General features: G+C 37.0%; 2 protein-coding genes across 6 annotated transcripts in view; both read right to left on the bottom strand.

The window, feature by feature from the left end:
• Nucleotides 1-1,074: 1,074 nt before the first annotated feature.
• On the bottom strand, nucleotides 1,075-16,918 carry LG10H5orf24 (linkage group 10 C5orf24 homolog). Of its 4 annotated transcripts, XM_019740360.2 has the most exons (4): nucleotides 10,208-10,493; nucleotides 5,075-5,504; nucleotides 3,371-3,442; nucleotides 1,075-2,526 (listed from the first exon to the last, which is right to left on the bottom strand). In XM_019740360.2, exons 2-3 carry the CDS (start codon nucleotides 5,499-5,501, stop codon nucleotides 3,402-3,404), a joined length of 468 nt encoding a protein of 155 aa, XP_019595919.1. In that variant the 5' UTR covers nucleotides 5,502-5,504; nucleotides 10,208-10,493; the 3' UTR covers nucleotides 1,075-2,526; nucleotides 3,371-3,401. The 4 variants fall into 4 exon arrangements, with proteins under 4 accessions (XP_019595919.1, XP_019595917.1, XP_074169633.1 ...); XM_019740358.2 differs by having other exon boundaries at nucleotides 1,075-3,442; XM_074313532.1 differs by lacking the exons at nucleotides 1,075-2,526; nucleotides 3,371-3,442; nucleotides 10,208-10,493 and adding an exon at nucleotides 16,783-16,918 and having other exon boundaries at nucleotides 4,125-5,504.
• The window catches only part of DDX46 (DEAD-box helicase 46), a 42,833-nt gene continuing 40,451 nt past the window's right edge, over nucleotides 15,179-17,560 (bottom strand). For both annotated transcript variants that reach the window (XM_019740343.2, XM_019740344.2), the window contains exon 23: nucleotides 15,179-16,988. In XM_019740343.2, the coding sequence (XP_019595902.1) occupies nucleotides 16,941-16,988 (48 nt within the window). In that variant the 3' untranslated portion in view covers nucleotides 15,179-16,940. The remainder of the gene's footprint in view (nucleotides 16,989-17,560) is intronic.

The following is a 17,560-nucleotide window of genomic DNA, read 5'->3' as shown; positions in this document are numbered from 1 at the left end:
CTGAAGAAACATAAGACCTATTTGTTCCTTTATGTGACAGAAAAAGCACAGCAGCCACATAAGTAGCTCTAAACATGATTTAAAAGCCAGCGTCATCACAATTTACGAGTGATCTCTTACCTGATATTTCTGAGCTTACACAGAATAAGCACAATAACCAGTTTAATGGTGAAATTTTCCTAAAAACTAGCCAGTAGTTTCACTGGCTCTGTGTTAAAATTAATTAGCTAATTTGTTGAATTTATTAGGCCAGTTGAATGCTTAGGAAAATTACTAATTAAAATGTTTTTTCATTTAAATAATAAACTCTCTACATTCAAGAGTAGTTCCAACACCTATTAGAATGGTTATCATCAAAAGAAGAAATAACAAGAAAGGGCTGGCCAGGTGGCTCAGGCGGTTAGAGCTCCATGCTCCTAACTCTGAAGGCTGCTGGTTCGATTCCCACATGGGCCAGTGGGCTCTCAACCACAAGGTTGCCAGTTCAATTCCCAAGGGATGGTGGGCAGCGCCCCCTGCAACTAAAACTGAACACCGCCCCTTGAGCTGAGCTGCCTCTGAGCTCCCAGATGGCTCAGTTGGTTGGAGCACGGGCTCTCAACCACAAGGCTGCCGGTTTCGACTCCAGCAAGGGATGCAACTAGCAACAGCAACTGGACCTGGAGCTGAGCTTCACCCTCCACAACTAAGACTGAAAGGACAACCTGAAGCTGAATGGCACCCTCTACAACTAAGACTGAAAGGACAACAACTTGACTTGAAAAAAAAAGGCCTGGAAGTACACACTGTTCCCCAATAAAGTCCTGTTCCCCTTCCCCAATAAAATCTTTAAAAAAAAAAAAAAGAAAGAACAAGAAAATGCAAAGAAAATAAGATACATTTATAAGTTAGAGTTTTAAATTACAAATCTATAAATATTACTATTTTGAGAAAAACAAGAGTACAGAGGGGCAGATTTCAGAAAGCACAATCCAAGAAAAATATAAGATCCACAGTGGTCATAGAAAAAAAAGGTTTATAATTTATCATTTCCCTACTTGAAAAATACTCTAAGAAACAAAGTAGCAAACACAGTTGGTTTTAAAGGAATGACTTTATTAATAAATATACATCCATATGATGATGTAGATACAAATCATGAACACTACTCTCTATTCCCATACACATAATTGCACACGAGTAGCTCAAGTTCATGGACATAAAAACATACACAGTATCTATTCCGACTTTTTACAGCAGAGGACAGCGTGCTTATATCAGTTAATTGGTAATTATTTTCTCTGTAATTATCTGTGGAAAAAGGAAACTGTGAAACTTAAAGAATCAAAGTGGTCTGATTACTATAAATCACACACTTGATTTAGTATAGCATTAAGTTTTCCAAAAATTAAATAGATTATATGTGAGAGCATAGATTTTTCTAGTTGGGGGTGGAGAGGGAAAAGCAAAGGAAAGATTTAGATACATCCTAGAGTTTAATAGGATATAGTTAAGCTATAATAAAAACAGAAACCTAATAGCATCAAAATATTTTATGTCCAAGGAAAAAATGTTTTGAACAACTGTTGTGAATTCTTATATTCTACTACAAAGGGATCATAAAGTTTTACTGCATATAGAGACAATGACAGAGTAGCAGTTATCAATCATCAGCAGCCCCTGAATTGTTCTTTTAAAGCTTCTTAGAATATAAAAGGGTTTTTTTCCCTTTAGCTCATACACTGGTTTTTCTTAACACTGGACGGATAACCTTTAACCTAATAAATGGATTCAGATAATTTTTCCTCCTTAACACAAACTCTATTCGTATTTCATGAAAATATACATGCAAATTCACACAAACATCAGTTTGGAATGAATATTACTTTTATTACTTTAACAGATGTTTCTTTTAAAAAGTAAATAAAAAATATAAAGAATTTTTAGTCTAATTGAAACACTGATTTTAAAAATGTCCCCAAATATTAAAAATTAAGCAGATACTTTTCTAATACAATGTACCAGTATGCTTTAATATCCAGTGCAAAACTCCAAAGATAGTATCAAAATCATCCCATACTAAAGATTAGTTATGCAAGGCATATTTGTCAAAAAATGAAAATTTCATCTGCTTTAGCTCCTTATTTGTTAATATAAGAGTAATAAATAAGGCATGTTAAGATATTTTTTAAAAGAAAAAAGTAAAGCAAACTTACTTGAACAGCAGATCATTTTCTGACCAACAGTTTTAATATAGAATAGTGAAACCTATTTTGTGAAGAGAATTACACAATATAAAATTAGCAATTTACCTTTAAAGGATCATACAGTGGGAAGAAAAGGCCAGTTTTTCCCAATTGATTATATTATATTAAAGTATAGGCATTTGTTTAACATGCTATTTCAGTGTTTACCATGACAAGAGACAATGTTACAAAAGATGCACAATGTAGTCTTTAGATTATAGAGAAGTAAAAATATTTTATATTTTAAGACTTCATGTTATCACTTAGATGTCTTTCTCTTCTTCAGCATGGCACCAATAAACTGTTCACAAGGAGAAAAGGAACTGAATCAGGAGATGCTCACCAGCATACAAATCTTAATACTCCAGGTAACTGCTCACGTGAGCATAAAATTCAGTTTTTTAAACGATGTTATCTGCCACAACTGTAGCCCTCTGCCTGTTTTTATCCCTGGGACATAACTCCTGATAGTAATAAACACTATTATGAACATACTTCCTTTAGTTGATTTCACCATTTCATTAACATGTATACAAACTTCATTATACAATAATACATCTGCTTTATCTTCTGACACACAGCACAGCACCACTAAGTAGATGTGCTGGAGGATGGGGAAAAGGAGAGGGGAATAAATGTAGGCAAGGGCAGGGAGAAAGGGAAGGTTATGTATAACAAAATCAGGACTCAAAATAAACTGAATGGGCAATGTCAAATGGACATACTGAAAAACACAACATGCAACCAAGTCCTAAACAGTGGTATATATTATTCTACGGTAGAACATTTCATTAAACAACTATTTCAGGAACTCAAAAGAGGATTTCAAAGCAGCCAACTGCTGAACATCATTTTGAGAAACAGCTAAATGACAGATACATAATAAAAGTGGCTAAACATGTAAATAAAGATGTAAGGTTTTGTGTGTGTCAGAAGTGATACTGTTCTGAGTAAATTATTAAAATTTTATATTTTACGCTTCTGCAAGAAGAAACTTTTATAGCAATTTAGCTGCCAGAATGTTACAACTGATTATGTAGTCTTCCAACATTGTTCTCTACGGTTTGTGCAAAGCTAAAATTGTTGAGGTCACTGTCTTAGATGCCAGTGCACACAGTTCCCACATACAATGCAACACCTCTTACTGTAAAGAGCAGCATAAATCCAGCTCATGTGTCAGGCATCACTGGAACACCTGAAGGCTTGCTGCTTTTTTCCTGATAAAAAAGGTATGAAACATGACATCCATTTGCAATCAGCGTTTGCATTAACTGAGAGCAAGCCCAAACAACACAATATGCGCCTTTTTAAACTTTTAATTATTTTAAAAGTTTTTGGGTCCTGCGAATCTACGTTATAATCTCAAAGGCATTTAAAATCACAAATACAGACATTGTAACTTTAAAGTTCAGTGGAATCTTTTTCAAATTCAAAGATAATAATAGTTTATTTTATTTAGAACAAACTCAGAATAAATAAAATGTATATTAACAAAGAATATTATTTTCAGAAATGGGGGAAGAGAGATTTCCCTCTGTCCCTCCTATACATATCTACCCAATACTTTTTTTCTTTTCTATCTATCTTGCTTCTAAAGCAAGCAGTGTTTCATGCATAGATGGATCCTATATATTTCTTAATACTTGTGTTCTGACAGTCAGAAAACTGCATTTTGTTTATACCAGTTCTACAGTCTACCATTCAATTTGTGTCCTTTGGTAGATATAAACCTGAAACCACAGTTAAGTGCTAATGCAATAGGACAATTTCTCAGAAAAAACTAAAAAACATTCTGAATAAATGAACAACAGTAATAAATGTTTTAACCATAATGCTTTAAAACTAAGTATATGAAAGGCAAAATGTAGTGACTATAGCTACATGCAAACCTTAAGAATGTTTCTTTTTCTATTATATTAAATATGCTATTCTCAGAATGCACTGTGTCACCAAAATTGTAATGTGCAATTTTTATAAAAAAGTTTAATTTTTTTGTAAATATGAATTGTTCGTAGTGTTTGGTATATATGCTCTTGGTATACAGGCAATTAAAAAATACGCAACCTATCATTGTTGAAAGGCAAACACTAAAGAATTCCTTTAGGAACAATGGTTAAATCAATAAATGTCATTTAGATCAATAAATAAGAAGCTGCTTAAACCTAGAACATTAAAAATAAGATTTTTAACATCTGAAGTCTATGTAAATACCAAAGCATACAAATATCTATGTACTGTCTCCTGAAATAAATGTTACAAAAACTCACAGCCATACCTCAAATAATCCTGAATCATTAGTTTGCTTTGTTCCATCGGTTAAAAATACCTTAGATATTCTCTTTATTATACTGTAGGCTTACTCCACAAACTAACAGGTATGATGGTTTCAGTTGCTTAGCACATAAACCATCTATTTAGAATGGCCCAAAAGTAGTAATGAAATATAAGACACAACCATAACGCTAAAGAAAAAGCAAAAATGATTTAGTTAGGTGTTACACTTGAACCTATGTACAAATTCAATGCCACTGCTCATGCCCTGAGTGCATCTGTCAGCATATGGCGGTTTCTGAGCAAAAGCAGGGAAAAAAACAAACAGGAAAACAAAATTGGAAAGCCCAGGCCATAAAATATGTCAAAATAAAACCAAGAAGCTTTGGGATTATTCACAACCTTCCTTCTTAACCTGGCCCTCCTTTCCTGCCTCACTCACTCATTGGGTGGCTTGACTTCACTGCTGGTTTCCTCTACCCCGTGAACTGCTCTGCCATGCATCATAGGGTAAGGAAAAGCAGCAGTGCCACAGCCATAACCAAGATCGGCAAGACGGGATAGAGCTTTAATGCTACCTGGAGGTCTCCCTGGGCTGACTTTGTATCCCGCAGCTTTGGTTGTACCCAAAGGTCTGCCTGGACTTGTCTTAAATCCAGCCGCTTTGGTAGTTCCCAGGGGTCTGCCTGTGCTGGTCCGGTATCCTGCTGATTTGGTGGTTCCCGAAGGCCGGCCACGCTTACCAGATCGATTGAGATTTTTCTTTTTCTTTAGTTCATCTTTTATCTCTATGCTTCTACCACTTGTAGTCTGCAAATGCGTTTCATTTAACGGGTCTTGCCTCTGACAAGCCATTGGTTTGTGGCTGACTGGGTGGCTGTATTTGCTTTGCTGGGAGGAATATATGTCAAAGTGATCAGCAGCTCTCATGGCATCTTCATTGAGGCAGGAAGGCTTGCCAGGCCCACAGAAAGCAGGATTACTGCTAGCAACGGGATGCATCATTTTCTACCAAAAATAAAAGATAAGTATGCATAAATATACAAATATACATCTGTATACCAGCACTTAGTGGGAAAATAAGTCTGTCTTCCAACAACTATGCAGGCTTACCTAAAATTAGGCTAACAGGCAGGACTCCAGACCACTTATAAACAAACACACTTCAGCAGATTCAAAGACTTATTTTTCTCAATGTAATCATGGGTAGGGACAAACGCCATACAAACTCAACTATAATACTAATTTACTAGCCATAATGTTCTCTGCTTAGGAACTGCAAAAGTGTATAGGTAGAAAATAAATCTGTTCTATTTTGTAGGCTCTTTTCTTCTAGATCACTAACCCCAAAGGATCACAATAAAGACAAGAACTCTTATTAACACAATTCTTTTTTTTTCAGTTTGCCTAACATTCTTAGAATGTCTCCCTTTGGCCTTTTATTACATGTCTCACATGTATACTTCTGATCTGGTCGCAGTTTCCACAAGGTGGACACTTCATCATTACTATAATTGATTACTTATATAGAATCCTGAGTGTATGTTACACTTTATAAAAGATGGAATGTGACAAGCAAAGAACACAATTTCTTGGCTCAAGGTATTGACTCCCTTCAAGCTACTCTATCCAAACAGGAGGCAGTACCAATATAAAGAGTAAACAAAGGTTAAAAATGGGTAAACATTTATACAAACAATTGAGACTTATACTACAAAAACATAGGTAACAACCATAGTAAAATGCTCCTTATTTTGAAAGTATGGTTGAACGTACAACACTGCTTTCTCCCTTGGTCATAAATATGACATGGATCTTTTTTTCCTTACAAGAGCCCTGTGACTTATTAACAAACAGTCCAAAGTTTCTTTTTGTCTGTGAGGACATCTCTGTGATATTTTTTTCTCTTTATAAAAGATGTATTACAACTACCACCATAACAAGCCAGCCCTAAACAACAGTATCATTTAGACACACAATAAACGAAAGTTTATATAGAATACAGGATTATATTTATATTTCAATGAGGTAAAAAAGATAATTCAGATTTAGAATCTATATTAAATCTATATTAAAGCCTAGCCCCAAGTTGTCAGATGTTTCGCTATACCTTTCACACATGCAAAACTACACCAAAACCTCACGAAAATAGTTATTCCAAGAGGCTAAGAATAGATAATGTGAGCCAAAACCACTGTAAATTTATTTCAGTTTATAAAGGCAAAAGGAAATGGGGATGAAGTCACAGAACGGAATTCTGCTAAATTACTAAATATTTGCTGAGAATCAACAGATATAGAGCTGTTGGCCAGCTGTCTTAGTCTTAACTATGAAGGAAAAACATCTACAATGAGAAGCTACTTTTTTAAGGCAGAAACCTATGACTAAAGAACATAAAACAAGACTGAACTAAACACATATATTACAAAGGAATAATTCTTCACTCATTCCCTAAGGATGTAACGAGAACTAGGTTATTATCATTAAGTTAAATTCTAATTTCAGATGAGAAACAAGGAGAGATCAAGATGTGTTCCAAATATAGTAACATTAGCTGAAAGTGAACAGTTTTTGAGCATTTTCTATGCGTCAAGTAATGAGTTTGCACATTGTCTGATTTAATCATCACAACTCTATGAGGAACATACGATTATCAACTCTGTTTTACAAAAACTGAGGAAGACTTTAAGCAACTTGCCAAGGTCACACATTAGGAAATGGTAAAGCCAAACTCGAATTCAGAGAATCTGACTTCAGAATCAACACTATCAGTGTAGGTCATATCTACACCAGGGTTTCTCAACAGTAGCACTATTATTTGGGTCAGATAATTCTTTGTTGTGGACGGTTGTCCTGTGCATTGTAAGACGCTTAGCAGCACCAACCCATAGGTGTCAGTAGCTAACCCCCCTCTCAATCAGTGACAACCAAAACTTTCTCCAGACATTGCCAAACAATCCCTGGGGGGCAAAATCCACTTCCCAGGATGAGAATCACTCAGCTAGACTAAAATGAAAACACAGGCTCAGTGGGTTAGAGCAGGAGCTCTTAACAACAAGGTTGCTGGTTCAATTCCCACATGGGATGGTGGGCTGCGCCCCCTGCAACTAAGATGGAAAACAGCAACTGGGCTTGGAGCTGAGCTGGGCCCTCCACAACTAGATTGAAGGACAACAACTTGACTTGGAGCTGATAGATCCTGGAAAAACACTGTTCCCCAATATTTCCCAATTAAAAAAAAACCACAGGACCCAATTTAAATTATTCCTATTTAAGTTTTTATTCACCTCTTTAGCTCCTACCTCTCCAAACATCCACAAAACCTTTCTGTTGACAACACCTACAAAGTCAAATAGATTTGTTTTCCAAATGGAAGAAAAGCCAATGTTGGGATTTGTGAAGGGACCAATCACATTCCTCTCCCCTTCAAGTTATAAACTGATTGAGAAATATAGACAGGAATTAAATAGGAATCAAAACACTAGTTTATTTCCAATAAAGTTGGACTCGAGACCAATTGCAAAACAAGGAGAAACACAAACCTTTGAGCAGAAGATTATGAGAAAAAGTGACTCCTTTTTTAATTGTATTATTCAGAAATCACCATGTTGGAAAGCTGTAGTAAAGAGGTAGAAAGGTCCAAGTTTTCTTCCACAAGTAGCACAGTCAGTAAAGGGAGAAAATTTTCTTCCTACAACATATTTTCACTGCTTTATAGTTCATGCCTTTTAAGTTCCTATCACTAACTTACCAAAACCTTCCCTCCCTTAACTTACTTCCCTTAACTTCATTTTCTCTATATCAGAACATTCACCATCTATTAGCACTCAGGATATACAGGATCTCAGCTTACACTATATTAGGCTTTTAAAGGCAAGATGCTGCCATATATCCTTTACTCAGATACCAATCAACATCGAAAAACACACACCATTCAAAAAGTAGACCTGCAATTTAAAATAAAAATGCATCCATCTCCAATTCCTTTAATCTGTTCCACGAATTTATGCATTTGGTTTTGTATTATATTAACTTACTTCTTTGTTAGTGTTGTGTATGGCGTTGGCCCTCAATAAACGAGCCACATTTATTGAGGGCCAACGCCATACACAACACTATTCTAAGCACTAGAAGACAAAATAGACAGGAGTGAAGCTGTTGATCCCCATGGAAAGACAACTTAAAGAACATTTCTAAAGGACAAGTCTCCTACGTATTCTATATTCTCCTTCCCTGCTACTGCCAAGAAATCAGTACAGTATTCTGCTTACTCAATAACTGAGGAACAAGAAATTTATTTTGACAACTACCCACATAAACAGTTAACTAAAAATGGAAATAGAGCTAAAACGAATCCTTTTCTACTTCCAGATTTCAACCTGTTAAGATGGGACTCAGCACCATTAGATACTTGTGTGCATAAACTTTTTGTATATATTTACAGGCAGCATTTACATATACAAGTGTTAATCTTACACTTAGTGCTTCCCTACTCCTACTTCAGGCCTTGCCAAGTGAACTGTTCTTTCTTCAAAGGGCACATTTCTTAAGAGCCAGAATGAACACATTTGTAGAAAGTTTGAACTGAATGAAAGCCAAGAGTTACAGAACAGGCAGGCTGTGGAGACTACCAAAGGTTAATTATCGTTTAAAATGGTTCACCGAATACAAGGGAGTCAACTAAAGAGCTTCTATATTTTTAACTATGACTAAATTAGAATTTTTAAAGCATATACTAAAACTTGCCATCCCTGAAGTTGTTTTACTGTGTTTACCTACTAAAATCTTTTAGTGAGCCATTCTTTAGGAAGTCATTCCTTTCGTTTTCTTGAACGTGGCAGTCAGTCATTACTGCCAACATGAAGAACTATTACTTTTTTTAGTAACTGCACAAAACATTCATGAAGCCTTCTAAACACGGAGAAAATCTTCAAGAATTCCAAGTTCTGTTCTCTTCCAAAGATCAAACATCACACAATTCTCATATTTCAGGTCATTTGGCGCCTGACAATTATATAGAAACAGAGATGATTTTTATCATTCTAAATGAATGTCCATTTGTGACCCGCCTCAATCACTCAGAAAGTCTATTCAGCAAAGACGAAAACAAATGCCAGTAGCCGCGCATCCTGCCCCACCTCGGAGTTTGGATACTAGGACAGAACATAAATAACGGCCTTCTTTGTCTTCTTTCTACTCCTTAATTGTGCCCCACAGGGCAGGTTCCCCAGTGCCAGAATCCTGAGTTGACATGAAGCGTTTAGAAATGTATTACCTGTTGTGCCCGAAAGTGATTATTAATGTATTAGCAATAACAACTTTGCAGACGATACACGCCCACACCAGAGAGAAAGAGCTGTATACCCTCTAACCAGCAAAATTCGTAGCCGGCTGTCCGTGCACTCGGGAGTTCTGCAAGCTGCAGAGCGAGGACCGCTGATTTTGACCTCGCAAAGAAAGGGTGGCCCCTCCCCTCCCCGCCCGCCACAAGAGGAATTTCCCCCCAATAATGGCTCCAAGTCTAAGGAAGAGCAGGCGACGTCCGGGGCCCCTCCTCTCGCTCCCGGCTAGGCCAGAGCTCCTTCTCAGGCGTGGGTCGGAGACCTTTCCTCACCAGCTAACAGGCCCCCGTTCTTGCCGCCTCCTCCACGAGCGCCCGCCGCCCGGCCTCTGCGCCCAACAAGCTGACAAACCCCCGCACGCCCACCTACCTCAGCCGCTAGTAGCCCGGCCCCTCAGCGCGCCCAGGGGCTGCCCATCGGCTGGGAATCTCACGCTGGCGCCGCTCCCTTCCCAGCCCACCGCCTCTTCACTGAGCGGAGAAGAGCCCGACAGAGGGGCAGGCAGCGAGGGCGGCGGCGGCGAGGTGGACGCTAGCTCCCAGCTCCGGCCGCGGCCACCGCTCAGGGTCCTGCCCCCGACGCAAGAGGAAGAGGCAGCCACAGCCCCGTCCTGCGAGGAGTGGCGTGCGCGAACTCGCGAGGATCGCGCACGCGCACGCACACGCACATCGCGAGATCTAATCTCCCGCCGACCAGCACGCAAGTCCGGGGAAAGTAGCCCGGGAAGCCCGGCTGCGCTTGCGCGTCGTGAAGACCGGCAGGAGGCGTGGTTTAGACCCGAGCTTCTCAGGCCGTAGTGCAGACCGTGCGCTGCAGCTGGGCTGGAGAGACCACCGAAAGGGAACTAACTTCCTTATGTGGGTTGATTTTCACCCAAATTTTGTGATGCTGGAACTACTACTGACTTCATTTCTCAGATTACAGGGGTAATAAATGGTGGTCAGGATTGGAACCCAGCAGTCTTGTTCCAGGAAACTGCTATTAATTGCTGGTGGAACAAAAGATCTATTGTTTTATTGTGGCAGGTGCTGCCCAAAGCATGTTAAAAGGACTCAGCCTCTGCCCTTTAGTTGCTTATGGATGAGTAGGGTAAGACCTCCTGCTGTAAACAAAATGGGGAATATCCAAATAGGTGTTTGGACCTTCAGACCTAGGATCATGTGATAATGAAAAGCCTCACCCTGTATTTTACATCCATGACCTCAGAATTGCCATATTCTTCATTCCACCATCACAGGAAGGATGGGACAAGAAGTAATTTGCTTGCTTACAAACACTTTTATGGGGCTATTGTGAGACTTCCGGCGTATCAGTCACCCCATAGAAGCCACTTAGTAGAAGTATTCCCCAGTTCTTCCATGAATTCGAAGATGTCAGAAAGAGTATTCAGAATTAGGAAGGCTGCTGAGAGGAAGACACTTTATTAGAAGTGCGAAGAGGCTAGAGGCCGGTGCCTGTCCTTTTTGCCCAAGCAATGAAGAATGTTTGAGGAGATAATTCTTAGCACTGAGTAAGTTCTACCACGAGCACAGTTCTTGGCCAGGTTCTGCTGCCAGTAGGAAAAACAGGACGAGCAACAACTTTTCTTTCTAGAACACACAAGCCAGGACGGAAACCAAATTCAGTACATAAAACAGGTTACCCATTCATTTTCTGACAGGCAGTGTTTCGTAACTTGATTCTAAATCTCATTCTAACTACTCCTACAAAATGCTAGAAAACAGTACCGACCATACTAATATTGTTTGTATGTAACAGGAAAATACCAATATATAAAACAGTTCAAAAGCATACACATATTTGAGGGCATATTAAATAGCCTTTGAAAAACTTCTTTAAGTTTTCTCTAAGCAAAGTTTTTTACTCTTTGAAGTGGAATTTGAGAATGCATTGTAGTACTCCCATATCTTATTGTGACTATTCCAGATCCCTATGTCTAAACTTATCTGAAATGGCATTCGTACATAAAACCACTTATACAGAAACTTTTGTACTAATAAGGTCAAATTATTTGCAGCCCCCTTGAAGTAGCCAGAGTAACAGAAGTCAGATGTTCTTGGGTTTGCTTTTTTGTCATTTGTCTCCTATAGTACCGTGGGTACGTCACTGCTCTTTCCAAAAGTTTCTATATGTGTGGAATGAAGATAATGTCCTCCTTGTAAGGCTGTGAAATTAAATGAGCTAATAGGTGAAGATCCGAATTTAAATCCTAGGTTTACCACTTACTAGCTGTGTGACTGTGGAGAAGTGACTAGTCAATTCAACATATATGTATTGAATGCAAAGTACTGGGGATGCAGGACAGACAGGGTCCCTAACCTCAGGAAGTTCACATTTGGTGAGGTAGACAAAAATTCAGATAATCAGAATACAGTGTTAAATGTAATGATCTGGTGTTTTCTGATAATTATCTCAGGATGATCTTAATGAGGTGCTATACTACACACAACACCGGTACAATGACTAGTGCTGAATGTAGAGGCTTTTTTAAGAGCACAGGCATTTATCACTTCAACTGCAACAAGCACACCTTTACATGTCACACTATTTTTCTCATCTCTCATTTCTTCCTCAAAAGTGTATATCCTTGGAATACAATATGGATTCAATCCAACATTTTTTATTCCTTCTCCAACAGCTTTAGCATGGCCCAGATCATATGGACAGATCACCAGTTAATAAGGTTTTTGAATGATAAACGGTGATTATATAATATGAAGGGAAGGCCAATAAAAGGAATTTGTCTAGAGCTGGGAGCTGGCTGCCTTTAACGACCTTTCAATTGAGGCAACAAGTCTTAAATAATTTCATTTGAACTGAAAGATATGCGTAGAAAAAAATTAATCTCACTTTCCAGATTTTGGTTTATCAGTAGCCCTTGGTTGTCCTTGCTAGGTATGCAGCTTATAGCAATAATGAACGGTAAAGCAATATAGAAAGATAGCATAAGAAAGCCCACTTCCATTCACCCATTAGTACCAATACTTATTGAATGTTCACCATGTGTCTTTATATGCTTTAAGGCTTTCTATGTATTATTTCACCTCATCTTCACAACAACCCTGAGAGATAAGTATTATCATATTCCATTTCATATATGAAAAAACTAAGACGTTTTAAAGCATTTAAGCAACTTTGCTAAGGTTGTCCAAGTAACCCCCAATGTATGTGAATTCATTTTTAACTGTATACCAATATTGCAGTACTATATTACATACAACATGTCATGTAACATATAAAACCTACAAAGTTTAAAGGATGAGATTTTAAAATAAATACAAATGGAAGCTATATTCTTCTTCCCAACAGCCTGCTGTACACATACCCCACTTTGGAGACCACCGCTTTGTATCACAGGAAGTCAAAATCCAAGAGCAAAAGAAATGGAAGATTATCAGTGGTTTTCAAACTTGAATGTGTCCCACAGAATCATTACCACCCCAGACACACTTACAATAGCAACCCCAGACCAATAAAAAGTTACAGAGGAACTTGGGCTCTCTTTGAAGCTACAGGCATTCACTCCCCTGCTCTTTGCACCGAGCTGTGCAAATTTAAAACTTGGGCTCTGTGCTGGCTTTGGGGATGGAGAGGTGACTATCAGGTATTTTCATGTATTAAAAACAATTAGGATTTTTAAAATTATGGAACTCTATAGCTTTTATAATAATGCTAATAACGTCTGAGAGAGTAACTGAGTTACAGTTCTCCAAAAGGGTTAAAACCTTCTTTTTCATTTCATACTTTTTCCCTCCCCAACAGAACCAGGTTAATGCAAAGTTAGAATTTCTTGTAAAAGGCTTCAGCTTCAAAATCATGAACTCCTATAAGCTGATGCCATATTTGGAAGAGAACGTCAAGAAAAATAATCAAAAGAAAATTCCTCACCAGTCATGTGATCTGACAGTATGTACTTACATATACTACAAACCAGCTAAGCCACAAGGCACTAAAAAGGTGAGACCATGGATATTGCGGAAATTTTGTAATGAATATACATTTGTTTACACTTTTCCTTCACAATTCTACTTGGACTCCTGGCTGAGGAAGATTTAAGTTGATAGAGAACTTATAATCTTTTGTCAAATATCTGCAATTAGTAACATATCAGGGAATCTTTTTACCAAGTGAGGGAAATACAGCCACCTTTAGCTCCAGAGAGCTGGCTTAAGAGCAGAACGTGTTTCATTAAACAATGTGTACGAAGATGTTATACTCTGAGTTAAATGCCCTACTCCAGTGACATTTTTATTAAGGTTTTCTGATGGTTACAACAGCTAAACTGAATAAAAAGTTAAGCCAGCCCCTCTACCTCTCACACATATTCATTCTTTCTCTCTTTATATTTACTCACACATCTTTTTTAAACATTAACTTCAGCTTTTCATGCCAGAAGCAGAAGGTATTAAGAAAATGCCAGTAGATTCCAATTCTTATATAAAACTACATACCAAAATGTGAAAAACTGGCAGCCCCAGACTCAAATCTAAGGGGACGAGTATTCTCATGGACATTGGCTAGCCACTCAGAACTCCTGCCTGCTCTAAGAATTTAGCACCATCGTCTATAAAGCACCAAAATGGAGCCTTTTACTAAACCAAGGGTAGCTTTTTACCCTAGATTTCATTTTAACTACCATTTTCCCCAGCTCTTATCTGAACAAGCACGATGTTAGCTGATAGTTTTATAAAGCAAAGCGAGGCAGCATAGGGAAAAGTGCTCATACACAGCCAAGTTACAGCTTTGGAGGCTTGGCTTTCTAGCTTGTGATTCTTAAGATGCTGATGTGTTACTCAGAAGCAGACCCCACAGCTGGTTTCATGGGATTTATAAATCCCAGGTACGTAAGAGCTGGCTCTGTTCAAACAAAAACCTTTTTACACATAGGGGCTGCCTGCCTTGAAAGAAGCCCTGCAGTCACAAGTGCACTGTGACTACCAGTTGAACACCATGTGTACACCTCTAAGGCTGAAAAGACATGAAATATATCAAATAATAAAGTGTCTAAAAGGAGCTGGAGAGCACTTAGCCATTATCATTTAATTCTCTACTTTTAATTCTATGCTAAAAATGAGTGTCACTGTGGTAAACGCCAACTGGCACATGAACCTATTATTTCACCTACCACCGATCTGTCTTATGCCAAATACAAACACCATCAAAGACTAAGAGGGCTCTTCAAGAAGATATTTTGGATAGAATTGTATATTTTGGGTAGTAAGTTGCTAGAATTGTAAAATAAATATACAGAGAGTACAATACTTTGCTCACATGCCTACTGATATAAACATATTTACATAAACAGCAGAAAACATTTCAGGAAAGATAATTTTAGGAAAATGCAGATTGAATTACTTTTATTTTATAAGGAATTTAGAAAACATGAGCAAATATTGATATTGCATTAGAAAACAAATTAGTCTGTACATCATTCAAATTTTAAAAATCAATGAGTCAATGTGACACTAAAAAAAGTAATAACAGAGAAATGTTTCATTTTGGAACAAAATACTATCAGTGGTTTATTACAACTAGATACACAAACATAAAGGCAGTTAATGCTAAAAATGATATAAAACTCTGAAAATCAAAGTGATCCAGCAGGCTGAGGGGAGCACCAATTGTCACCAATGTGGGATTGCCACATATTCTATCAAAGGAATCAAACCATCACTAGGTAATAAAAATAAGCAAATAAATAAACTGAAGGAAAAAAAGGAGCCCAAGATGCCTGGAATTTTATAGTAAAGAGTTTGTCTGGTTCTATTGTTATATATGTTTTACCTGTTTTCTTCCTCTAAGAAAGAGAGTGGATAGATGAGGGATCCAAGAATATTTCCCAGTTATATCTTAGTTTTTCAGTATGGGTAACTTGATTTTGAAGAAATGATTGATACTCCTTGCCATTTTAGTCAATTAATGTATTGTTAAAATGATTTCTTTTTTAACAGTTATAGTATGCTTTGATTTTTTTTGTCTTTTCTAAAACTCCACATCAAGAATATTCAAAGGAACTTCTATGTCTCTTAATTTAAGAAATATATCCTGAAAATCTTTTGTCCAGAGTTGACAACAACAATATGAAATTCTAATATATCAGTGGTCTGAAAAGAGTATTAGGTGATCCAATTATAACAATTTAAATTAGAACATTCAGAAAATATATCTGAGGGCTCAAAAATATAACTTATGATTCCTTGTGAACTAAATGTCACTGAGAGATGCTTATGTCTAAGTCTAAAACATAGGTATCATTATGTCTGAAAAATTTTAAGAAAATTCACAACCTACTCAATAATCCTAAAGAAAAATCTAGTAAGGTGTTTATATGTTCAGATGTAGAAACAAACATTTTCAAGGGAAAACTGGAATCACATTAATATTTACAGGCTACAAATCACTTTCTTTTAAGAAAGATTAGAAAAGAGTTAGTAGCTAGATGTAGAGCCAGAAGTTGTGAGGGGAACCTAAAAGCAGTAAATACTAAAACTCTTTGCAGTGTAAAGAAATGCAAAAGATTTTTATACTACAAATCTTTAATATTACAAAACCCAAAGCAGTGAAACTATTGTCCATTTACGATGATAAAAATTGAAACAAAAACTCTGAATCCATTTTGTAAAAATTCTATTATAACATTCTTAAATCCAGTTCACATTGTTCCACTGAGTTAAGTAAGATTTAAGCTCAAGAGGGACACAAAATTAGACAAAGATTTTTATCTTTTCTGAAGAGATGATCACAATTTCAATACAAGAGGATAAGATAAGGTGAACAGCCTCTTAGCAACTTGTGCACTTTATTACCTTCAATAGAAAGTGCAAATATTTCCATTTTTTTTAACTTCTGGACTATTATCCGAATATTTAAACTGCTAATGTTTAAACTTTAAAGGACATCGTACTCTGCTTTAAATAAAATTTGATAATCCTGGGAGTACTTACTGAAAGAAGCTTTCTTTAGCAAATACTGGTATCTTCTATTTAAAAAATCAGCAAGACAGAATTTTAGAAATCTTAATTTACAATACATTATAAACTGCAGACAACAAATGCCACACGTTTCACGACCAGCACAGGTAAAAAGTTTTTTTCCAGATGTTTTATAAGACTTTGTATCTTCCTTTATTTGTTGGTTGGTATGAATTTTGCTATAATAGAAAATAAAAGATACATGGTCAGAAAAAGCAAAAAAAGAAAAAGGAAAGAAAAGAAACACAAATTAAGGTAATTTCTTTTACAAATGTATAAAACTATCAGATATTTAAAATAAAAAATGTTAATATTATATGGAAGAAAAAAGAACAGTTCGGTCAATAGCTAGTAATTTCTCTGTGTTCACTGGACTCCTTGACAACTGTTTTGAACCAACTTAATGGTGGTGGCATCAAGGTTCTTCTTCTATTTTTGGTGAAATAGTCTTAAGCACTTGATTTACAGGTTGTTTTTCTTCTTCCCCTTTGTTTTGTGTACCTCCTATTCTTTAAACTTTTTATCCCCCCAAAAGAACATTCTGTAAGAGGAATTTTAGAAAAGCCCTCAAAAACACATTCTTAGAAAAAGGATCAAGTTTCCATTCAAAGGCCGCTCACCCCAATGTACACAGTAAGTACAGTTTACAAGCTTCAACTGGCACTAAAGATACAGAGATGTGTCTGCCTCTTTTGGAAAGGTGGTCTATGAAAGGTGGTTTTCCAAAATCAAATTAACTCCTTACCCAAAT

This window comes from Rhinolophus sinicus, linkage group LG10, assembly GCF_036562045.2.
Source record: "Rhinolophus sinicus isolate RSC01 linkage group LG10, ASM3656204v1, whole genome shotgun sequence".
NCBI lineage: Eukaryota > Metazoa > Chordata > Mammalia > Chiroptera > Rhinolophidae > Rhinolophus > Rhinolophus sinicus.
The sequence above is the reverse complement of the archived record's forward strand: the minus strand, read 5'-3'. Positions and strand labels throughout refer to the sequence as shown.